Source organism: Miniopterus schreibersii (assembly GCF_964146895.1).
Source record: "Miniopterus schreibersii genome assembly, chromosome: 18".
In the NCBI taxonomy this organism is placed as follows: domain Eukaryota; kingdom Metazoa; phylum Chordata; class Mammalia; order Chiroptera; family Miniopteridae; genus Miniopterus; species Miniopterus schreibersii.
The window spans coordinates 8,169,369-8,193,529 of NC_138121.1; the positions used below are offsets into that span (position 1 = coordinate 8,169,369).

Below are 24,161 nucleotides of genomic sequence, written 5' to 3' on the forward strand. Positions count from 1 at the left end.
CACACAGTAAGGACTCGGTAAGTGTAAACCAGCACACAACACTGATCTGCTGTCCACAGTCACTCAGCTCAGACTCCCTACTGGTTCCCTCAGATGCCATTGCCACTTTGGCCAGGGCAATGCAGTGACTGAGGGCAAAAGGCTGTAAACATGGAGGTGGGTTCAAATGGGACTCTGTCACCTTGCTGAGTGACCTTGCTGGCTGTGTGACCTTGGGCAAGAACTCACTTCTCTGAGCTTCAGTTTCCTCCTACCTTCAGTGGGATGATATATATGATAATAGAAATAGAATATGATGGTATAAAATCATTTTATACTCCAAAGTAACTTAAAACTAACATAACGAAATATTCATAAACACAAATACTCTACATAATTGTTCTTTATAAATGTAATATGAATACTTAGTATGCACTCTTGAATGAGACAGTGGCATAAATAAATAATATAAATATAAATATAACTAATATAAATATAGAGAGCACAAAGTATAGCACCCGGCACACAGTAGGTGCTCAATAAGTAGGACTATTCTTAGAATGGTTCTGAGACCCCGGCCCTTAGCCTGGCCCTTCCCTAACCCAGTTCTGGATCCTTCTACCTCCTTTCCTTCCATGACCCCATGAAATCAACCCTCCAGCTGCTAATTTCCCAGGGAGGCCTGTTGACCTCAAGGACACAGCAGCCCCACCCTCCCAGCTCTGTAAGGGCCCAGACACAGGGATGGAGACATGGTTTGTGTAGCACCCTTGGGCACAGTCACCTAGAGCTCCACCTGCCCAGGAGGGCCATGAGCTTCACACACAGATGGCCATGTGGGTCAGCAAGGAGACCCAGAGAGGGTGGCAGACCCAGGGATAGGAACACGGGACCCACTGGGCCACAGCACACAGCCAGCATCAAAGAGAAGCCATAGAGATCACAGCATCCCTCATCCAGGCACACACAGGGGCGGGGGGGGGGGGGACACACTCCTCCACACAGCCAGCCAACCACTCATGGTCACTGAATCTCATTGGTGACTGTATGCATTGAGCGCAGACACATGCTTGATACACAGTCCCAGACAATGTCCCCCCACAGAAGCACACCCCCATCACCGACAAGAGCCCAGCCCCCACCCACTCCCACCCTACACCCCACAAAATCTCAAACTCAAAACACACTGACATGCCCGCGTGAGGACACACAGCATCTTCATCCAGAACCAATTTCCTCGCTGTTTATTGACACAAACAGGACCAAGAGTAGGAAAATAAATAACTCCTTACCACACATGTCTTTTTCCAAATGGAAGAATGCCTGCCCTTGAGGAACCCATGAGCCCTTGAGAAAGTCAAACTGTAAATCAATAATTCAAACACGATGTAAACCGAGTTATGACAGAGGCCTTGCAAAGGATCCTGGGAATGCAGTGGGAGAACAGCCGGTTTGGGTGGTTGTTTTAGCCACTGATACAGTTTGATTCAGACAATAAGGAAAATCCCTCTTTTCAGATCTCACAACCTTGACATCACATTTTCACCAGCCCATGAGAAAGGAGCCTGGCGTGTGCCTGAAATTGCCAAAAACAGCATTAGTCTCAATCAGGGTAGGGCCTGAATGTAAACAACATTACTGGTGGCACACAATTTAAATGGAAATGCTGCCCGTTGCATAAATACAGGAAAATATTCAGATCAGTACTTAAGTTCACGCTGGTTCATCAGAACTCATTAATTACACTTCTGTAGTGATGTCACTGAATGGGAATATTTTTAAAAAAATATGTCTTTATTAATTTCACCGAGAGGAAGGGAGAGGGGGGAGAGAGAGAGAAACATCAATGATGAGAGAGTCATTGATCGGCTGTCTCCTGCACGCCCCCCACCAAGGATCGAGCCCATAACCCAGGCAGGTGCCCTGACAGGGAGCCAAACCTCGATCTCCGGGATCCTAGGTCAATGCTCAGTCACGGGGATTATTTCTTAAGGACTAACATGATTCTCCAAGACAGTCGTAACTGAGTGATTTGGAAAGAGTGGTCCTGAAAGTGTTGTCCCTGAACCAGCAGCATCAGCATCCCCTGGGAATTCCTGAGAAATGCAGAAATTTCTACTGAGTCAGAAATTCTAGGGAGGAAGCCCAACAGGCTGAGTTTTCACATGTTCTTCTAGTGATTGTGATGCACGCTGGAGTTTGAGAACCCCTAGTTTAGGGCTCTGGTCCTCTAAGGTTTCATATGTCACTGGTTGTTTGCTACATCTAGAATTTTTTGCATTGATACCTCAGTTTGCTCAGTTCCTATAAAGTTTATTTCATATAATTTTCCTGATTAAAAAAATTCCATAAGCAAATGAAAAGAGGGACATCCTTAGGGGTCCCAGGTGGGGAATTCTATAATGACGGGCAGTTGAAAGCACAGACGTTAAAGTAGGAAGGGATGAAAATATTTTTTCCAGTAATGTTTTCCCCAAAGCAGAAAATATACAGGCCAAATTATTTGATGAGAGTGACAGTAAAATAGACATCAAATATTTGAATTCTAATTCAGTGCTCCCTTTGATCAACATGTGTTAAGGAACGAAATCCTTAATATATACATTAGTTAAACGTGACTGAAAACCAGAACACAATTGAAAAATCTGTGAGTGGCAATCAAAGTTATATTGGAAAGATTGATTTAGTTAGATTGAATTGATCAGAGTTGATCAATTTAATTAAATTAGATCCGGTGGTTATATTGATTAGATTAGAGTATTTGATTAAAGTGCTTTACTGCAGCAGAGTGCTTGATAAGATTAAAGCACCTTAAAGTGCTTGATTAGATTAGAGTAATTGGTTAGATTAAAGTGCTTCATTAATTAAAACACTTTGTAAAGCGCTTCATGGATAATACTTGGATTAGGGCACTTGATTAAATTTAGGATTGATTAGATTGGTGTGCTTTATTAGATGAAGCGCTTTCAAATGAAGTGCTTTAAAATGGAAGCCCACTCCCCTAGCCAGTTGCTCAGTGGTTAGAGCTTTGGGCTGCAGACCGGGTTTGATTCTGGCGCCTGAGCACGTACCTTGGTCACAGGCCCAATCCCAGCCCTGGTTGGAGCGGGAGGCAGCCAACTGATGTGTCTCTCACATCGCTGTTTCTCTCTCTCTCTCTCTCTCTCTCATTAAAGCCCTTGATTAGATCAGAGCACTTGGTTAGATTAAAACGCTTTATTAATCAAGCTCTTCGTTTATAAAGCGCTTCATTAATCATATTAGTGCCTGGAACCCAAATCCCCAGGATGAACTTGAACTTCTCCAACATAGACGATAGGTCGTTCATCATCTAACTTCTGGACAAGGCTGAGACCACTTTCTCAGATGCACTTGCCCCAGTTGAGGAGCCCTGTTTCCAAGTTTCCTTGGGTCCCACGGCGTCCCTTTGGTCTACGCCAGAGCTGCTCAACCTCCACTGTGCTGCCCACCGCTCGGTGGTGGGGGTGGGGACCTGTTAAAACCCAGGTGGAGATTCACAGGTCGGGGTAGTATTGGGGTTCTGCATTTCCTGCAAGCTCTCAGGGGGGCCGGGCTGCTGGGGGCCGAGTAAGTGGCTCTGCACAGCCCAGGCCAATTCAGCTCCAAGCTGGGAACCTGCCCTAAGGAGGGCACCGCAGCAGTTCAGAGGTGAGCAAGGTGGTGGTGGTGGGGGGGGCGCACATGGGAGTGATAGCGACTGAAAGAAAAATGCAAATGAAATTTCAGGAGGAAGCGGAATCTGAAACTCTTAGGGGCTGGAACAGGTTTGGCGCCAGTGTCCCTGTGGGCAGGCGGTGGCCACCCTGAGCTGAGTAAGCTTGTGGCCCAGCGGGCTAGAGGAGGTGGGACGTGCTCGTGAGGTGGCCCCAGGTATAGCCCCTATTTTTGAGGCTTGTAAGGGACACTTGTTTCCCTTACTATTGCTTATATTGGTCATTGGTACGTTTCCTTTTTCACTGTACCAGCTTTAAGATATACTTGCAACAGTCTTATTAGTCTTTTCCAATTACCGATGATAACTGGTATTTAGCTTATAGGTCCTCTCGATTATATACCTCATTTTTCTTAAATTTCATTTTATTTCATTACTACTAATAAACAGCATCAGTTTCTCTTGTGCATTTGGTTTTTATTCTTTCCTCCACTCTGCTTTTGTTGAGCTTATTGTGCTCTCGCCCTAACACCTGAGGTGTTTAGTGGGCTAATTTTCAGCCTTTTTTTCTGAAAGCCTGTTAATGCTGGTGTTGGTTTTGATTATAATTATTAATCAGGGGACTTAAAGACAGAAAGATTCGGAGGAAGAAGCGTGGATCAATTATGCATTGGTTTTCTATTGCTGCTGTAACAAATAACTACAAACTTAGATTTATTATCTGATGGGTCTGGAGGTCAGAAATCCAAAGTAGGTCTTATTGGGCCACCACCAAGGTGTCCACAGAGCTGCATTCCTTCTGGAAGCTGCAGGGGACAGCTGGCAAGACAGACCAACGCAAAAATCAAGCTCAGAGATGCAGAGAACAGACTGGTGGCTGCCAGAGGCAGGGGTGTCGCAGGTGAGCAAAATGACTGAAAGGGGTCAAGAGGTACAAACTTCCAGTTATAAAGGAAATAAAAGTCATGGGGTTGTAATGTGCAGCACGGTGACTACAGTTAATAATATTGTACTGCATACCTGAAAGTTGCTAAGAGAGTAGATCCTAAAAGTCTTCATCACAAGGAAAAAAAGAAGTAACTCTGTGTGGTGACAGACGTGACCTAGACTTCTTTGGTGATCATTTTGCAATATATCTAAATATTGAATCCTTATGTTGTACCTGAAACTAATATAATGTTGTATGTCAATTATATATCAATTAAAAAGTGATTATGGGGAGCTGGGGGAGGAGACTTCCAGGAGGCAAGAGATGGATTAGATTGACTGATGTCAATTCACTCAAAAGTAGAAGTAAAACCAAGAAAGGCAGAAAAGAAACACATGTCCAGAAAACAGAAACAAGCACTTGCCTGAGGATAGAGATTTGGGGCAGAGCCATCGCTGGCACCGTGGGACCAGGGTAAAGTCCTTGCGCCCAGGCCAGCATCCCACTGGGCCAGGGGCCAGCGCTGATGTTTGGAAAACTTCACCTGACCGGGGAAGCCCAGCTGCTCATCAGCCTGGCACATAAAAGCCACCATGGAGGGTGCAGAAAGCGCTGTCGAGGGTGGGCGCCACTCTGGACATTTTGCAGAGGACAGTGGAAGGCAGGCCCCGCTCCAGCACGAGGCGCCGAGGGCACATTGCAGGTGAGCAGTGAGGGAGAGGCTGAGGGAGGGGGGGTCTCAGGCCCAGCGCCTCTCTCCGCTGGGGGTGCTCATCCCAGCGCCCTGAGATCCGTCCCTCTGCCAGTCTAACCAGGGGCAGGGGCTGGACTCCAGGCCTCCCCCTCGGCCTCCCTGAGTCCCTCGTTTCCTGCAGGAGCAGAGATGGGACCAAGCGGCACAGCCGCAGTGTCCGTGTGGGTCTTGGTGACCGTGAGCATGGTGGTGGACACCGGCTTGGCTGAACCCAGGCGCTGCCTCCTCTCGCACTACCGCTGGCTGGAGCCCAGGGCGCTGGCCGCCGTCAGGGAGCTGAGGGACCACTACGTGAGTGATGCCCAGGCCCCAGGGCCGGGGACGCTGGGCCTCTGGGTACAAGATGCTGGCCCTGTCCCAGGGGCCCTGGCATCCCAGCGGCCAGCACCCCATCTCGGACCTCAGGGTCCCGATTTCTGACCACAAGACCTTCCCAGCCGCCAGCATCATAAACGCAGAAACTGCCTACCTGCGGGTCACAAAAGGGCGCCCCCTCTGGGCGGACTCGGCTCACGTCGGGGTGCAAGCTCCCCAAGGGATCATGTCGCTCTGCGTCCACGCCCCCGAGAGCTCCGGGGTTCAGTGCACAAGCTGCGCGACTGTACCTGTCAGTCCCGGTCCACGTCCAGGAAACCCCGACACCCCAGCGCTTCAGGGGCGCCAGCGAGGAGGCCCAACCTCACCCCCTCCGTTGTCCCCTCCAGGAGGAAGAGCCTGGTGGCCCGGGGCCTCTGGGACACCCAGGACGTGCTCAGCCTGCCCCGCCCTGAGGCATTCATTCCCTGGCCTCACCCCGACCCTGGAGCTGCTGGCGGCCCAGAGGAGGGACGTGGTGGCGTGTGTGTGTGTGTGTGTGTGTGTGCCGCACTCGGCCCCTCCACCCCAACCAGGTTCCTGTGTGCCCTCCGGCCCCGCAGCTGGGCCCCCGAAACGCGATCTGGCCTCCAAACCATCCAGACACACTTCGCGTCCTCTCCACGTCCGAAGATCCGGATTCTGGTCTGCGGCTGGGAGGCTGTAGTGCGGAGTCGGTGGGAGACTCGGTCCTGCGCAGCCGTCGTTTACCTCCTGTCCCCCCTCCAGCTCCAGCGGGTGCAGCCGGCATCCTGGAGGAAGCCCCTCCGACCGCGCAGGAGGCGCCCCCAACCCCGAGAGCTGGGAGTGCAGCGGGCGGTGCGGGGGGGGGGGGTGAGGGGGGGGTGGGGGGGGTGGGGGCAGGGAGCTGCGTGTGAGGTGGAGCCCCGCCAGGAGCCGAGGATCCACTGATGACCGATGGAGGGGCGTCTTCTCCGGAGGAAATTCCTGCCCCAGCCCTGCTCTGCCTCCTTCCCGGGTCCCAGGACTCGCCGGGATGCCACGGAGCCGCCGTTACCTTCAACCTCCTGCGCCTGCTCCCCTGGGACCTGAAGCTGGGGGCTCCCTCCCGGCCTTGTCTCTGATCCCGCGACTGCTCAGCAGGACCCGCGGCTCTGCCGGCGGGTGGCTTGGAGGGCAGCTCTGTGTCGCCCTTCGGTTGAGGCCGGTCTGCAGCCAGCGGGCGCTGAGCTCAGGAGACTCTGCCGCTGCTGGCCTGACCTCAATGGCCTGCACTGGGTGCAAGATGAAGCGGGGATACCTTTCCAGTGACGACAATGGGTGCCCCTGAAGCAGGGACATTTCTGGGGAATGCATTGCCCTAAGATCTTCCAGGGGCCTTGTCTGGCAGGAAGAGACTTGAGTCCTGGGTCCACCTGGGTCGCTGACCCCTCTTCCACGGACCAGTTTCTACTTCTCTGGTTACCAGAAGCCCAGGACCCTGTCTCCCATGGCAGGTCCCACGCCCTGATTGGAACCTTCAGAGTCTGCCTGGAGATTCTATGAATCTGTGACTCTTGGATCTCCCCACTGGGGAGGCCTCATCCCCTAAGGGATTTGGCAGTGAAAGGGCCCAAAGTCCTTAGGTTACTGCAGTATTTTGGATTCTGTTACCCATGTGTCTTGTATTTGTGAAATCCCTGTGTAATTTGCTATTCTGTCTTCCCATGTTAATTTATTGCCATTATTAAATGTTCTTGCATTTACATTGATTGTCCCCCTGTGATCGTTCTGAGGGGCACTTTTCAGTTAAAAACGCTGAGCCAGAGAAATCAGGTGACTTGAGTTTCAATTCAGACCCTGCCACTTAATTATGGTGTGACTGGGCAAATTACTTCTCTCTGAGCCTCAGTTTCCTCATCTGTATAATGGCATAATTATCTTTCCCTTGAAAAGGAGTAACGTCCATTGAAATCCTGTGTATAAAGCTTCCAGCTGAGGCCATAAGATGGTCTTAATTAATGGTCTCTATTAAATACCACACACATAAATACACAAACAATTGCACTTTTTTATTTATCCAAGTCTGTGGGCTGGGGATCTTTGCCGCTAACTGCAGGGCTCTCTGCCAAGGTCACACAGCTAGTGAGGGTCAGAGCCAGGTCTGAATCCCACACCTTTAGCTCCATAGCCCATGCTCTTAACCACCTCACTGAACTTCCTCTCTAACAAAAACAAGAATGAAGTTTAGGAATTTTGAGATCCTATGTCCATTTTCAGAATTTGCTATTGATGCAATGCCCCCTCCCCTGGGTTAAGGCCCCTGCAATGGACAGAAACTGCCCAATGCCCTGGGAGGCGACTTGGGCACATCCCTGCTCTTGGCTTTGAGCATTTTTGTGCATCAGAGCTCAATTTTCCCAGTTCCAGGGGATTCTTCAGGCCCCTCAGTCAGTGCAACCCCCTGTCCATTCTCTCCCTGGAATTATGAATAATGGGAAAAGGGGTTGGGGTGGGAATCAGTGTCAAAAAGTACTTGGGACCTTCTGTGCAAGAAATTTATCTCCGTGTCCTGAAGATGTAGCTACACAGAAGCTGGTGGGTATAGTGGTTATTGTCTGGGTGTCAGAGAAAACTTGGTTCAAATCCTGCCCTCACCACCTATTTGCTGTGTGACCTTGGGCTGGCCTCTTAAGATCTCTGAGTCCCTGTATTTCTTCCTTCCTTCCTTCCTTCCTTCCTTCCTTCCTTCCTTCCTTCCTTCCTTCCTTCCTTCCTTCCTTTCTTTCTTCCTTTCTTTCTTTTCTTATTATTTATTATTTTAAGAAACTGACTTTTTAAAAAAAATTATTGATTTTTTGAGAGTGAGCGACAGAGAGAGAGAAACGTGGACTTTTTGCTCCACTCAGCTGTGTATTCATTGGTTGATTGTTGCATGGGCTCTGACAGATCAAACACAAACCTCGGTATATGGGAAGGATGCTCTAAGCAACTGAGCAACGGCCAGCGGTAGAGATTTCATTTTTTTTAAAAATATGTCTTTATTGATTTCAGAGAGAGGAAGGGAGAGGGAGAGAGAGACAGAAACATCAATGATGAGAGTCATTGATCAGCTGCCTCCTGCACGCCCCCGACTGGGGATGGAGCGCTCAACCGGGGTATGTGCCCTGACCGGGAATTGAACCCCCATCGCCTAGATCCTAGGTCGACACTCAGCCGCTGAGCCACACCCGGCCAGGCGAGACTTGGTTTTTAAAACAGGTCCTAACACTAAGCTTCAGGCGGGTTCTACCAACGTTACTCCATATTTTAAATGTAGGCAAAGTACAGTGTGCCTTTGATGTTACTGCAGGTTCAATACCACACTGTGGCAAAGCCTCGGTGATGGGGTGACACATACAGCACTTGCCAAAGAGGGGGCGTCTTTCTTTTCCTTCTGCGTTCACTGCTCCCCCTCAGACCTTCACGTAGCTCCCCCTCACTGCCTTTAAGTCTTGGCTCAAATGTGGTTCTTCAGACCCCACAGTCAATGCACCCCCCTCCTATACTTTAAGCGCTTTCCTTTTCCGTCACCTGCTGTGACATACACCACGCAGACCCCTCCCTCCCACTCTCCGTTTCTCCTCTCTAGTAAAAGGCTCCAGCAAGTGTTGTTTTATGGGATTTTTTTCAAGGCTCTTTTCCTGGCACCTTGAGCAGAGCCTGACACAAAGTGGGGCCTGAGTGATACTTGGTGAATGAATGAAGGCGTTTGTCACAAACTGAGCAGGGTCCCTTGAAGTCCTTGGCCCCGTCCCAGTTCCCTAGCAGAGCCTCCTATTCCTGGGTCCCTCTGTCTAGACAATTAAAGACGTTAGTCAAGCCCCTGCCTGCACTGGGGTATCCTGCAAAAAGACAGGTCCCTCTGTCCCCTCCCATCAGGGGCTGAGGCTGCCCCTCCGGAGACTCCTCTTAGGACGTCACTGCAGTAGGTGCACCTGAGCCTGCGTCACTTTCTCTTTCCCTCCAGCTGCTCACCTGGCCCCAGGCCCCGCCCCCACGGGCTTCCCCAGCCCCGGGCTCCCCTAGTGGCTGGTGTGTTTTCCCTTTTCCTACATCAGCTGGGATTGCCCGGGTGTCCAGGCTAAAAGATGCACCAGGGAGCTCAGGCAGGATTCACATCGCAGCAGAGATGCAAGTTCAGACACACACAGAGCAGCGGCCTGAAACCCAGAAGAAGAGACTGAGGTCTGGACACCAAACAAGGCTGAGTGAGACCTGGGTGACAGCCTCTGAGAGGACACTTGGATCCCCACCTGCTGAGAAAAACCCGAGACCAGAGGCCAGGATGAAGCTGGGTGAGCCCCCATCATTGTCCGTGACCCCCTCCCACAGCCTCCACCCGCAGCCCCTGAAACTGTCCCCTCATCTGTCCATCCTTCCCTAACACAGACTTGACTGTGGGTTGCACGCTGGTGCTGCTGCTGCTGACCGCGGTGCTGAGCGGGGCAGGAGCCGTTCCTGTCCCTGAGCCCCTCAGGATGCTCCCGGGTGCAAGGGGCTGCCACATGGCCCAGTTCAAGTCTCTGTCCCCACAAGAGATGAAGGCCTTCAAGAGGGCCAAGGACGCCTTGGTGAGTGTCCCCACTGCCCCACCTGCTGTGGGCTAGCCTCCCCCCTCCCTCCGTGGGTCACAGGGCTCCATGTGGCTCAAGGTGGACCTGGACCCTCCTTGTCTGGCTAAGGTCCAGCCTTGCCACAGGGCTCTGTCCCGCTCTGGCTGCAGGGCGCTGACTCGGGTTCTTCTGCATGGGAGAAGCCTCTGCCATCCTTTGGGGGTTAAGGCCCTGCTCCTGTGTTAGCCCCCCTCCAATCCCACTGCAGAGGTCAAGCTGCAGCCCAGGCTGTGGCTGACCTGTGCCCTTGCCGTCCAGGAGGAGGCGCTCCTGCTGAAGAGCTGGAGCTGCAGCGCCCGCCCCTTCCCCAGGACCCGGGACCTGAGGCAGCTGCAGGTGAGTTGGGAGAGTCAGGCCCAGCCCTGCCCTCACCTGGGCCGGCTCCTCTGGCTCTGAGGTGGCCCCTTTGCCGCCTCTTCTCACTGGCCCTGTCTCTCTGTCCCCCCAGCAGGCCCCTGGCCTCCTCCCCTGGCCTGCCCACATTGGCCTTCCCTGTCCCCTCTCTCCTGACCTTGCCCTTCACCTGCTCCCTCCTGGGTCCTCCTCACCTGACCCTCCTCACCTGTCCTCTCACGTGCAGCTCTCACCTGTCCCTGTGTCCCCTCCTCAGGTGTGGGAGCGCCCTGTGGCCTTGGAGGCTGAGCTGGACCTCACACTGGAGGTCCTGGCGACTGTGGCTAACTCGACCCTGGGGGACATCCTGGACCAGCCCCTTCACATGCTGCGCCACATCCACTCCCATCTGCAGGCCTGTGTGAGTGCCCTGGGCTCCCTCCCAGGCCATGTCTGTGGGCTCCCACCACCCATATGTCCCCCTCTGCCCCTGGCCCTCCTCACACGCCCTCCTCTGCCCACAGCTCCCAGCTCAGCCCAGAGCAGGCGCCAGGCCCCGGGGCCACCTCCGCCACTGGCTCCACCGCCTCCAGGAGGCTCGGGACAAGGTGAGTGCCCAGGGAGTGACCAGTGTCTGGGGACCACCGGGAGCCCCGATGATGGACAGACACCGACCTGTACCTGTCCCTTCCTCTCACAGGAGTCCCGTGGCTGCCTTGAAGCCTCTGTCACATTCAACCTGTTCCGCCTCCTCACCCGTGACCTGAAATGTGTTGCTGATGGAGACCTGTGTGTCTGACCCGAGACCCGCCTGCACCTGTCCCAGCGACTTAGATTTTATTTATGCATCCCCGACTCTTCTTAATTTATTGCCACCCAACCACTATTTATTTATTTATGTGTATGAATTATCAAACTCAGAGAAGATAAAATATTTATTTTTCTACTTTTTGTACAAATTGTGCAAATAAACAATGATGACAAGATGCTGTTTGTGCTGTGGGATGTGTGTGCTTGTGTGGATTGGATCTTCAGGGTTGGTCTGGAGGAGACCCGATTCGTGCGCCCACTGTGGTGCTGACCCACGCGCCCTGGACCAGCCTTAGTTCCCCAAATGCCTCCTCTGAGGGTCTATGAATTTCTGACCCGACTTGAGTAGATCTGATTTCTGAGGCCTTTGGAGAACATAGATGTCAAAGATCCCAGTTGCAGTCCCGCGCCACTTAACCATGGGGTTTTGTTCTGAGAAATGCCCCATTAGGCGATTCTGCCCTGTGGGGACATCATAGAGGGCGTTTCCCACGGAGAGATGGCGTGGCCCGCACGCACCTCGGCTGTATGGTAGAGCCCGCTGCTCCCGGGCTCAAGCCCGCACAGCAGGTCACTGTGCTGAGTCCTGGAGGCAGGGGTCACACAATGGTAAGTATTTGTGCATCTAAACACAGCAAAGGCACAGTAAAAATATGGTATAAAAGATAAAAAATGGTTCACCTCTACAGGGCACGTGCCAGGAAGGGAACTTGCGGGACTGAAGTTGGTCTGGGTGAGTCAGTGAGTGAGGCTCGAGGGAATGTGAAGGCCGGGACACTACTGTCCTCTACTGTGGACTTTACGAAGTCTGCACATTTAGGCCACACTAATGTATAAAACAACAGGACACTGTCCAGCTGGGCGTGGCTCAGCGGTTGAGGGTTGGCCTCTGCTCCAGGTCATCCCAGTTTCCGGTCAGGGCACATGTGGGGGTTGGGGCCAGATCCCCAGGGGGGGCGTGCAGGAGGCAGCCAATCAATGACTCTCATCATTGATGTTTTTATCTCTCTCTCTCTGAAATCAATAAAGATATAAATAAATAAATAAAACATGATATTAAATCAAGCACAAGAGAAAATGGTGTAATCAAGAAACACGGTAAACACGGGATGTGCGAGGCTGCTGCCGACATAACCCTCTGACTATTTTACAGCAAAGTTTTTTACATAAGTAGAAGAGTGCATCTGAAATAATGATAAAAAGTATAGTAAATACAGAAACATAGCCATTTATTATCAAGTGTTATGTACTATACACAACTGTATGTGTTATACTTTTATTGATTGGTTGATTGATTGGTTTTAAAAAGAGAGAGGAAGAGGAAGAGAGTAACACTAATTTTTAAATTTATTTTATTTATTTTTAGAGAGAGAGGAAGGGAGGGAGAGAGAGAAACATCAGTTTGCTGTTCCACTTACTTATGCATTCATTGCTTGCATTCTCTGTGTGCCCTGGACCGGGCATCTAACCTGCAGTCTTGGAGTGTCAGGATGAGGCTCTAAGCAGCTGAGAACCCTACTGAGATACCTGGCCACGCATGTGCTATAATTTTATACGACTGGCAGCATATTTTTCCATTGCTTTTTCGGGGGGAGGGGAGAAACATCGACATGAGAAAGACACATCGATTGGTTGCCTCCCACACATGCCCTGACTGGCCGGGGTCAAGCCTGCAACTAAGGTATGTGCCCTTGGCCAGAATCGAACTGGAGACCCTTCGTCTGCAGGCCAGTGCTCTAACCACTGAGCCAAACAAGCTAGAGCCAGAGGGATATGTGTATATGTATATATCTTTATTGATTTCAAAGAGAGGAAAGGAGAGAGAGAGAGAGAGAGAGAAACATCAATGATGAGAGTCACTGATTGGTTGCCTCCTGCATGCCCCCTGCTGGGGATTGAGCCCGAAACCCAGGCATGTGAGCCACGATCTCCTGGGTCATAGGTTGATGCTCAACCACTGAACTGGGCCAGGGGGCATTTCTTGATGATGACCAGGGTCCCCTGTTTACCCTGGATGTTGTTGGGTTCCCCACCACTACAATTTCAAACCCAGTAGGACCCGGATGAGGCTGAGAACCTGCATTTCTAAGGAGTTCCCAGGCGATACTGATGCTGCTGGTTCAGGGACCACACTTTGAGGACCACTCTTTCCAAACCACGCAGTTACAGCTGCCCTGGAGAATCATGTTAGTCCTTAAGAAATAATCCCACTCGGTGACATCAATACAGAAGTGTAATTAATGAGTTCTGATGAACCAGCGTGAACTTAAGTACTGATCTGAATATTTTCCTGTATTTATGCAACGGGCAGCATTTCCATTTAAATTGTGTGCCACCAGTAATGTTGTTTACATTCAGGCCCTACCCTGATTGAGACTAATGCTGTTTTTGGCAATTTCAGGCACACGCCAGGCTCCTTTCTCATGGGCTGGTGAAAATGTGATGTCAAGGTTGTGAGATCTGAAAAGAGGGATTTTCCTTATTGTCTGAATCAAACTGTATCAGTGGCTAAAACAACCACCCAAACCGGCTGTTCTCCCACTGCATTCCCAGGATCCTTTGCAAGGCCTCTGTCATAACTCGGTTTACATCGTGTTTGAATTATTGATTTACAGTTTGACTTTCTCAAGGGCTCATGGGTTCCTCAAGGGCAGGCATTCTTCCATTTGGAAAAAGACATGTGTGGTAAGGAGTTATTTATTTTCCTACTCTTGGTCCTGTTTGTGTCAATAAACAGCGAGGAAATTGGTTCTGGATGAAGATGCTGTGTGTCCTCACGCGGGCATGTCAGTGTGTTTTGAGTTTGAGATTTTGTGGGGTGTAGGGTGGGAGTGGGTGGGGGCTGGGCTCTTGTCGGTGATGGGGGTGTGCTTCTGTGGGGGGACATTGTCTGGGACTGTGTATCAAGCATGTGTCTGCGCTCAATGCATACAGTCACCAATGAGATTCAGTGACCATGAGCGGCTGGCTGTGTGGAGGAGTGTGTCCCCCCCCCCCGCCCCTGTGTGTGCCTGGATGAGGGATGCTGTGATCTCTATGGCTTCTCTTTGATGCTGGCTGTGTGCTGTGGCCCAGTGGGTCCCGTGTTCCTGTCCCTGGGTCTGCCACCCTCTCTGGGTCTCCTTGCTGACCCACGTCGCCATCTGTGTGTGAAGCTCATGGCCCTCCTGGGCAGGTGGAGCTCTAGGTGACTGTGCCCAAGGGTGCTACACAAACCATGTCTCCATCCCTGTGTCTGGGCCCTTACAGAGCTGGGAGGGCGGGGCTGCTGTGTCCTTGAGGTCAATAGGCCTCCCTGGGAAGTTAGCAGCTGGAGGGTAGATTTCATGGAGTCATGGAAGGAAAGGAGGTAGAAGGATCCAGAACTGGGTTATCGAAGGGCCAGGCTAAGGGCCGGGGTCTCAGAACCATTCTAAGAATAGTCCCACTTATTGAGCACCTACCGTGTGCTGGGTACTATACTTTGTGCTCTCTATATTTATATTAGCTATATTTATATTTATATTATTTATTTATGCCACTGTCTCATTCAAGAGTGCATACTAAGTATTCATATTACATTTATAAAGAACAATTATGTAGAGTATTTGTGTTTATGAATATTTCGTTATGTTAGTTTTAAGTTACTTTGGAGTATAAAATGATTTTATACCATCATATTCTATTTCTATTATCATATATATCATCCCACTGAAGGTAGGAGGAAACTGAAGCTCAGAGAAGTGAGTTCTTGCCCAAGTTCACACAGCGAGCAAGGTCACTCAGCAAGGTGACAGAGTCCCATTTGAACCCACCTCCATGTTTACAGCGTTTGGCCCTCAGTCACTGCATTGCCCTGGCCAAAGTGGCAATGGCATCTGAGGGGACCGGTAGGGAGTCTGAGCTGAGTGACTGTGGACAGTAGATCAGTGTTGTGTGCTGGTTTACACTTACCGAGTCCTTACTGTGTGCCAGGCTCTCTAATACTGTCGATGGCACGTGCTCCTATGGCGCTTAGTGGGCCTGCTGTCAGCGCTGTTACGCGGCTTGGCCCATTTACTCCTCACACCTGCGCTCCGAGGCGGCACCACCATCGTCTCCACCCTGTGGAAGCCTGTGCGAGAGCTGGTGGAGGAGCTGGGGTTTGGTGCCAGGCTGTTCCTTTGACCCTCGAGCTTTCAATTATCCCTTATAATCTTCAAAACAGTCCTCTAGCGTAGGAGGAAATATTGCCCATTTTCCAGATGCGGAAACTGAGGTCCAGACTTGGACTCACCCACAGAACCACAGGTGTGAACTATTGTCTGTCAGAGCAGCTCATCCACTGGGAGCCTGCTCTTGTCTGGCAGGAGACCAGGAGTGCCAAAGAGCCTCTGAAGGGCCTTGGCCAGGCTCCCAGGTGCCCGGGGCCTGTCCCACCCGAGATCCCAGGCTCCCTCCACCTCCTGTCCTGCTCCCTACTTTTTCCTTTGGCTTATGTGGTGCTGGGTGGCCAGCTTTCAGCATCTCAGACAAGAATCGCAGGACAGGCTGCTTGGGGCCAAACACAGAGTCAGCAACGAGGAGGCCACATGCTGGTTCCAGCAGAGGCAGGACGGGATCACCCTTCCTGGCAAAAAAATTCCCGTTTCTACCCAAAAGGCCAATAAACCTTTTTTGGTGAAATGTAAAAAACATTTTCAGTGAAATGTGCTGATTGGTAGCACTTATTGTATGTTACAGGAATCATATCTTTCCCCCAGATTAGGTTTTTGGGTTTTTTTGCTATACAAAAGTTTTAAAGTAGTATACATTTCAGCCGGCTTGGCGTGGCTCAGCGGTTGAGTGTAAACCCATGACCAGGAGATCATGGTTGGAATCCGTGGTAATGGGTCAGAGCACATGCCCCAGTTGGGGGCTCGATCCTCAGAGGGAGTGTGCAGGAGGCGGCCTGTCAACGACTCACTCTCATTGTTGATTTTTAATCTCTCTCCCTCTCCCTTCCTCTCTCTAAAATCAATAAAAACTTATTTTAAGAAATATTATACATTTCAATAGATCGTATTTGCTTTAGAGATCAAGATTTCCAACCTGGTGGAGAACCTTCTAGCTCCTAGGAAGTGGTGGGGGGCTGGCAGCCTCTCTCCCTCCCTCTCGGCCTCCTGGGCTTATCCATCTTAGGGGTAAGGGGGCTGTTCCATATCTTCTTTCCTGTCCATTTGTAAGCACTCTTTACTTTTAGAGCAATTTCCCCCAAGCCTTTGCACAGTGTTTTGCAATGAGTTTATTATTTTATTTTTATTTTATTTTATTATTTTATTTTATTTTATTATTTTATTTTATTGCTTTTTTAGAGAGCGAGAGGAAGGGGGGGAGAAAGAGAAACATCTGTGTGAGAGCAAACCTAGACTGGCTGCCTCTTGCACCCCCCTGGTAGGGCTTGAACCCGAAACCCCGGGCATGAGCCCTGACAGAGAATTGAACCCCAAACCTTTGGGTGCCCGGGTGCCCTGGACCGCAGCCCAACCAACCGAGCCCCACCTGCCGGGGCCTGGCTTGGTAGTTCGCGTTACACTAATAGGCTGCTCCTGCCTCGCAGACTCTGGTTCCAAACTTGGTGAGAAAGGCCCGCCCGAGGCAGGGGGCTCCTCCCCGCTCCCCTCCGGCCCCCTTCCCTCCGGCCTCCCCTTATCTCCAGCCTCCGGGTTCCCGAGGCCTTGGGACCGGCCCCGCCCCTCCCCCCGCAGCCTCCCGGGCGCCCAGGGGAGTGCGGCGTTTCCCTCCTGGCGCCTTCTCAGGGCCCTTCCCGCCCGAGCCTGGTCACCCTGCCACCGGGCTGTGGGCAGGTGACTGCCCTCGGGTCCCGTGTATCGACCCCCCGTGTATCGTTGCTGCCTCATAAAAACTTCAGCTGTTCCGTTGCACACAAATATGTGCACCTTGTATTTCTGGGTCGTGCGTTTGCCACGTGGGCCAGGAAGTTGTCCCCGCTCCCGGGAGGGGTCGCCCTCCCCTTCCCTGCCGAGGCCTAATCTCGCAGCTTGTCCCTTCCCACGGGTCAGGAGCATAAAAGCGCACAGGGGCGCGGCCCCGCAGTGTGGCCGCTCCGCAGTGTCACGATGTCCCCGCTGTGCCCACTGCTGCTGGCCCTGGCCCTGGTGGCCATCCCCGGCGTCCGAGGCGCCTGTCCCGCAGCCGCTGACCTCAAGAACCCCGATGGGACACGGACCTGCGCCAAGCTCTTCGACAAGAGCGACCCCTATTACGAGAACTGCTGCGGAGGCGCCGAGCTGTCCATACAGCCCGACACAGACCTGCCCTTCCTGCCCTCTGACTGGACGAACGTCATCTCCTCCCTGGTGGTGGCCCCGCGCTGCGAGCTCACCGTGTGGTCCCGCCGCGGCAAGGCCGGCAAGACTCACAAGTTTAAGACCGGCACCTACCCGCGCCTTGAGGAGTACCGCCGGGGCATCTTCGGCCACTGGTCCAACGCCATCTCCTCCCTCTACTGCAGGTGCCCTCCTGCCCGCCCGTGCCCACATCCGTGGCCAGAGCTCAGGGCCCAGCCCAGGCCCCAGCCCCACCGTCCAGGCCTCAGGCTTGTCCAGAGCCCTGAGTCCCTGGGCCCAGTCCTGGAGGTCCCCCTTCTCACCTGCACCGCTCCCCTAAGCCCATGCCCCTTGGATCTCTCAGGCCCAGTTCTGGGATTCCCACACTCAGAAGCTCACCCCATCCCCCCCCCCCACCTTCCTGTCCCACTCCCCCACCTGCCTACCCACAGCTGCGCTCCCCAGGGAGGGCCACTAACTCCGCAGTTGCCCAGCCTAGCCTGGGGATGCTGAGCCATCCCCTCCCTCACCTTGGAGCCCCCCCTAAGGCAGTCCCACCTCCTCCCCAAATCATCAGATCCCTGAGCTTCCCCAGGCCTCCCAGGCCTCTACATCTGACCCAGACCTCGACCCCAGACCCAATTCGAGGGACACCCTATCTAGCCCTATGCTCCCTACCCACCTACACCCTCTAAGACAGCCTCAACCCTACAAACCAGTCCTAGGGTCCCTGGTAAGGTTCTGGAGCCCCAAACCCAATTTGGAGGCCTCTGAGCCCACCCTGCACTCAGGTATCCAAGCTCATAGACTCTGGTTGGGACTCTCCAAACCCCCTCCCCCCGCCCACTACCCCCAGGAGCTCCAAGAGCCCCCAGCCCCAAAATCCCAGGCCAGGACTCCTAGCTCCTGAAGTTGGAGCCCAGCCCCAGCCCGCACCTCATCTCAAGTTTCTAGAGCCCCCCCCAACACCCTGGATCTCTGAGTTTCTGGCACTTCCTGGTGATAATTTTTTATTCTGTTGCAGATGCTACTGATGCCTTAGAGGTTCCTCATCTCAGCCCCTACAGAATGATGGGCCCCTCACCTGGCCTTGTCCCTGGGGCCTGCTGAAGGCCCCAATCCCAAAGCAAGAGAGCTTTTTGCCTGCCCCCCTTCCCACCCTGCCTTTTCTGTAATATAGCCCTTATCACGTTGTCCTTGTCTGCCATCTGTGTGCACTTGGGCCCACGTCCACAGAGGACGGGGGTGGGATGGGGAGACAGCAGGGTGGTCATGCCAGATCGACCCCTACCTGTGACAGTGCTGTGGTGGGCACACACCCATTGATTCTGACATGGATGTGGGTGTGCACAAAGACACACACCCACAGGAAGCATGTGTGGCCTGCAATGAAGCTGCCAGCTGATAGTTCAACATCGACATGCTCCCCCGACTTTTTGGTAGATGGCCTTTCCTGAGTGCCACCCAGCTGCTCTGGCCTGCCAGGGACCTCCAGAGTCAGGATTTATGTGTGAGGCAGTAGGAGGCCTTCGGGAATCAGCCCAGCCCAGGGTCTGTAGTGAGATCTGGCCAGAGCCTAGGACTGAAGTGTTGTTCAGTATTTTCAACCTTCTCTTCCCCGACACATGGAAGACATGTTAGTGCAAATTTGCATATTTCTGCAAATGTGAGTTTGCAACTTCTTCCCACTCTCACCCCCAGGGCTGGGCGCCCCTGATGGATACCTGGGTTTGGGGCTCTTAGGAGAAACTAAAGAAGAGAAATGAGGGTCTTGGGGGAAGGAAAGGTATGGGGACTGCTTAGGGGGATGACACCTTGTGGTTGGGGAGGACTTGGGGGAGATTCTGAGAGCTAAGCAAGATGGGGAAACAGGTAGGTGAAGATGCTAAGAGACCATAAATTAGGGATATTGGAAGAGATCAGAAGTCAAGGGTGGTGCAGGAGATAGAGGAGTTGTCAAGTGCTGGAGGATCAGGGATGAGAGGAGGTGGGAGTGGACCAGGAACTCAGTGAAGTTCTAAGGAACAAAGACCATGGAAATATTCTGCATCCTTGGGCACACGTTTATTTGTTTAGTCAACCAAGATGTACTGAGCTCCTGCTATGTGTCAAGCACGGATTCAGGAAGATGTGATTCCTGCCCCCATGGAGCCCAGAGAGTGCAGGGGAAATGCCTAAGAGTCAGGCATTTCAGGATGTGTCAAATGAGAAGCCAAGGACCAGGCAGGATCAAGGGGCCTAGGAGGCGGTGAGCTATCAGGGCCAAGCTGAGGAGCCTCTAAGCTACTAAGGGTCAGGGTGGTACTGAGCATCAGGGAGGTGCTGAGAGAACAGGGTGGTGCTAAGGGTCAGGGAGGTGCTGAGAGGCAGGTAGGGAGATGAGACAAGGGATCAGAACAGACCCGCAGCAGCTCGTCACTCCCTGAACTGCACAGACACGGAGGAGTCGGTCACCCTGGTTCGCCGCAGGCCACCAGGCTCCATGCGGTTCTTGGCCTTGTGCAGGAAGTGCACAAAGCGCACGCCAGGGCCGTACTGGCGGAACACGTGGGACACCTGTGGCAGCACCGCGGTCAGAAAGAAGTCCTTGTTAGGGACCCACGAGCCCTGCTCCCCTTCCTCCTCCCTCTGTGAGGTCTTGGGACATGTCTGGGGTGGCAGCTGGGGCACGGAGTCTCACCTGTAACCAGCAGCCAGGGCGGCCCCTCCTAGAGGTCCGGGGCGCCACGTGGTGCTGAGCAATGATGGTGTTGCGGTCAGCGGCCAGCAGCCAGACGTGCAGCTCATAGACACACTGGTCCAGCCGGCTGTCCTCATACCTGGGGGTGGGGCTCAGGCCTTCAGCTGCCACCGCAGCCCCAACATCCCCACCCCAACCTCTGGCTGGCACCCAGTCTGTGCACGTGGGCTAGGTGGTACTGGCAACGAGGCAGCGACCAAGACAGCCCCACACCCTGCCCTTATGCGAGTCATAGCCCAGTGGGGGAGGCCAACCTGTCACCAGGCAGTGACAAGCAGGAATGGTGAAGGCCTGGATGGGGGCTGGTCAGGGAAAGCTTCCTGGTGGAGCCGTGTGTAACTGACTCCTAAAGGGTAGGGAGGGATCCGTTTTGAGAAGGGAAGGAACAGGCCTTGGGCCTGGCACATTTCCAAACCTGAAAGTGCCAGAGAAGGGGCCCGAGAGGTGGGCAGGGCTGGGTCCTGCAGGGGCAGGGGGTCCTGGTGGGAAGCTCAGACCAAAGGGGAGGACGGGGCGAGGCTTGCACTTTGGGGATCCACTGTGCACACCCGGGTGGGGCAGTGGCACGTACCAGTCCATGACCGTGATGTCTGGCTGTTCATCGTCAAGCAGCTCCTCCCACAGGCCCTCGGCCAGCAGATCCACACACTGATGCTTCACCGTCCAGCTGAGAGAGGGCACAGGGAGGTGGGCTCTGGGACCTGCTCTCATTCTTGGGCATCTCCCAGGTCAGCCCGCTCCAGGGAGCAGGAAACCCTGATCGTAGCTCCCTCATATCCAGGGTACACAGTTATGGGCGCTGAGCCCACACTCGGCACCTTACAATCTCGGTTCCCATCATCCTCTGGGAGGGTGATGCATTCTGAACCCTGTGTTGCAGATAGGGAAACTGAGGCTCAAGGAGGGAAGTGATGTGCCCAAGATCAAGCAGCAAAGAAGCTGCAGAGCCGGGATCCCAACCCTGGGTGTTAGTGACTCTGAGCCTCTGAGTTACACAGTCTCACCCACCTCCAGAAGCAGGGCTCGGTTTCCAGGTTTCTCGTAGACAGAGGAGGCCTAGGGACTCCCCCCCCCCCAAAGAGGCTCAGCAGAGGAACAATAATAGCGGCTATTTATTGAACACCTGCTATGTATAAGCCAGACCTGACCAGAGCCTATGCTGTGTGTGTTAGGAGCATTCTCTCTGGTGACTAACTCTGTTTACAGAGCAAGAAACTAAGGCCCTGAGAGGGAAAGTCCTTCTCTCCTGGTCCCACAGCAAGGAAGGCTAGAGGAAGAAATGAAATGCAGGCGCGGGGTCCTGGCCACTCACCTGCAGTTGTGCTGGAGCTGCTCAGTCCTAATGAACCACCCACGGAAGTTGCCTGCCAGGTGGAGGAGCACAGGGTTAGAAGGTCCCCGTCTCCTCTCCGGGACTGACTGTGCCCTGGGGCCCAGCCACCAAGCACTCACCCAGAGCTTCCAGGGGCTGTCTTGTGGGTCCAGTAGGGGGTGCTGGCTCATAAATGTTGATGCCTGAAATGGGCAGGTGATAGATAGAGCCTCAGGCCTACTGAGGCTGTCCCTGTCCACCCTCTCCCTGTCCCCTACCCCTAGGGCTCCTCTGGAAGGGCAGGAATCTGTGCCCCACCCACCAGGACAGACCAGCCTGGCAGGAACCAGTGAGGCAGGGCCCAGGGAGAGCTCTGAGAATGTCCTGGGGGAGAAGGACCATGTGCATCTGGTGAGACAGAGACAGAGGCACAGGGAGGCACCAAGGAAAGGAGACTTAGAAAACAGGCGGAGGGAGGAAGGGAGGGAGCAGGAGGGAAGGAGAGAGCTAGGGTGACAGGGACACATGATGTAAAAAGAGACAGAGAGCCTCAAGGAGAGAGAAAGGCACAAATGACAAAGAGAAAGAAACAGGGATAGAGAGACAAGGAAACAGACGGAAAGAAGAGACAGCCGGTCTGGGAAAGCCTCCCCGGGAGCCCCCGCCCCGCCCGCCGGGTGCGGCACCTTCGGGGTTGGGCGAGCGCAGCAGGTTGCGGTAGAGCGGCCGCCGCAGGAAGAGCAGCGTCCAGGTGACGCCCGGAGGCAGCTGCAGGCTCCCGCCCGGCGGCCTCCACTCCGCCAGCAGCAGCTGCCGAGCGTGGGCCTCCGACGGCTGCTCAGACGGCGACAGCCCGGGGCTCTCGGGGGCAGCGGGCGACGGCGGCGACGGCGGTGGGGGCGGCGACGGCGGCAACGGTGGCGACGGAGGGTCCTGGGGACTCGCCGGCTCCTTCGCCCCCATCCCGCCGCTGAGCTCGAGTCCGCCCGGCACCTCCTCCATCCTTCGGGTCGGGGCGACTGTCCGGCTCCTCCGCAGGTCTCGGGTTAACTGGGGCGGGAGGGGGCGGGGCTCTCCGGCTGGCATTTAAGGGAGAGGTGTGTTGGGGGAAGGATCTGGGTCCCCAGCCCCTCCTCCCTCAGACCCAGGAGTCCAGGCCCCCGGCTCCCTCCTTGTCTCAGACCCAGGAGTCCAGGGCCCGGCCCTCTCGTCTCAGACCCAGGAGTCCAGGCCCCCGGCTCCCTCCTTGTCTCAGACCCAGGAGTCCAGGCCCCCGGCTCCCTCCTTGTCTCAGACCCAGGAGTCCAGGGCCCCCGGCCCTCTCCTTGTCTCAGACCCAGGAGTCCAGGCCCCCGGCTCCCTCCTTGTCTCAGACCCAGGAGTCCAGGGCCCGGCCCTCTCCTTGTCTCAGACCCAGGAGTCCAGGGCCCGGCCCTCTCCTTGTCTCAGACCCAGGAGTCCAGGGCCCGGCCCTCTCCTTGTCTCAGACCCAGGAGTCCAGGGCCCGGCCCTCTCCTTGTCTCAGACCCAGGAGTCCAGGGCCCGGCCCTCTCCTTGTCTCAGACCCAGGAGTCCAGGCCTCCAACCGCTCCTCAGTTTCCCAAGCCTCTTGCTCCAATTTCCCTAGAGCCAGCCGAGGACCCAGGCCCTGGCCCTGGGATTGGGGTGTGACAAATGAGCTAATAATGCTAGGGCTCCTTGCTCTCTAACAAGGCCCATCCACCTCAGTAAGATCCAGCCTGGCAGGAGGTTAATTAATGAAGACCCCCCTCTGTTTGCCTCCCCCCAAAGCAGTGGGAGTGAGAGGGTAGAGGGGGAGGTCCTGCTTTGGCTACTTCCTCCTGTGTCCTCACCTGGGACACACCCTTGGGACCCTGAGATTTCCTGTTCTGGAAACCAAGGTGGGGAGTGCAGGGCAGAAAGAGTCCTATAGCCACTGATGGGGACTCACCAAGATGGGGGACCCTGGGGAGACACTGAGATAGCAGCAGAGAGGGAAGCAGCAACACTATCTGGGTTTTGGGGGTGCCTACACCCCTTCCTGGGGCTGGGGTAGGCAACACAAACCGCCAAACCTCCTCCCTCAGAGGTCACCGGGAGTTTGGAGAGAGGGATGGGATGATGGGGAGGCAGGAGGTAGGGGTGCGGAGGAAGTGGGGTGACGGAGAAACCTGTAGGGCCAGATGCCCATGGCCACATCCTACCCACACCACATCCCACACCAGGTAAGCACAGGCGCAGAGTTCCACGCAGATTACCAGTAACAGCCACCAGCCAGTGCTTACTGCCTGCTAGGCGCTGGTCTAAGTGCGCACAAGTTCCTTTCAACCTCTAAGGCCATGGGAGGGAGGTGCTACTGTGACAAAGGAGAGGTGACAGCGAAGGTGTGTGTGGAG

General features: G+C 54.0%; 3 protein-coding genes across 3 annotated transcripts; 2 read left to right on the forward strand and 1 right to left on the reverse strand.

Annotated features, from left to right (window-relative positions):
- Positions 1–5,173: 5,173 nt before the first annotated feature.
- LOC308548034 (interferon lambda-3-like) lies at positions 5,174–11,415 on the forward strand (the record flags this gene model as incomplete). The annotated part of the gene is made up of 8 exons (XM_081119050.1): positions 5,174–5,201; positions 5,456–5,625; positions 6,252–6,507; positions 10,060–10,241; positions 10,542–10,619; positions 10,894–11,037; positions 11,141–11,224; positions 11,317–11,415. The coding sequence occupies 8 exons, from the start codon at positions 5,174–5,176 to the stop codon at positions 11,413–11,415; spliced, it is 1,041 nt and encodes a 346-aa protein (XP_080975176.1).
- Positions 11,416–17,503: 6,088 nt separating this feature from the next.
- On the forward strand, positions 17,504–18,775 carry LOC308548080 (syncollin-like; the record flags this gene model as incomplete). Its single annotated transcript, XM_081119092.1, has 2 exons — positions 17,504–17,898; positions 18,738–18,775. 2 exons carry the CDS (start codon positions 17,504–17,506, stop codon positions 18,745–18,747), a joined length of 405 nt encoding a protein of 134 aa, XP_080975218.1. The 3' UTR covers positions 18,748–18,775.
- A 1,005-nt stretch (positions 18,776–19,780) lies between these two features.
- On the reverse strand, positions 19,781–22,804 carry NCCRP1 (NCCRP1, F-box associated domain containing). Its single transcript, XM_081119112.1, has 6 exons — positions 22,452–22,804; positions 21,906–21,968; positions 21,766–21,817; positions 21,025–21,120; positions 20,394–20,532; positions 19,781–20,269 (listed from the first exon to the last, which is right to left on the reverse strand). The coding sequence occupies exons 1-6, from the start codon at positions 22,765–22,767 to the stop codon at positions 20,129–20,131; spliced, it is 807 nt and encodes a 268-aa protein (XP_080975238.1). The 5' UTR covers positions 22,768–22,804; the 3' UTR covers positions 19,781–20,128.
- Between the last annotated feature and the right edge of the window lie 1,357 nt (positions 22,805–24,161).

Coding starts and splice junctions, on each gene's coding strand:
- NCCRP1 (XM_081119112.1), bottom strand. CDS start 22,767: ATGGAGGAGGTGCCGGGCGGACTCGAGCTCAGCGGCGGGATGGGGGCG. Junction 21,121..21,765: donor CAGCTCCAGCACAACTGCAG/GTGAGTGGCCAG, acceptor GCCCTCTCTCAG/CTGGACGGTGAAGCATCAGT. Junction 20,533..21,024: donor GACATCACGGTCATGGACTG/GTACGTGCCACT, acceptor CCCCACCCCCAG/GTATGAGGACAGCCGGCTGG.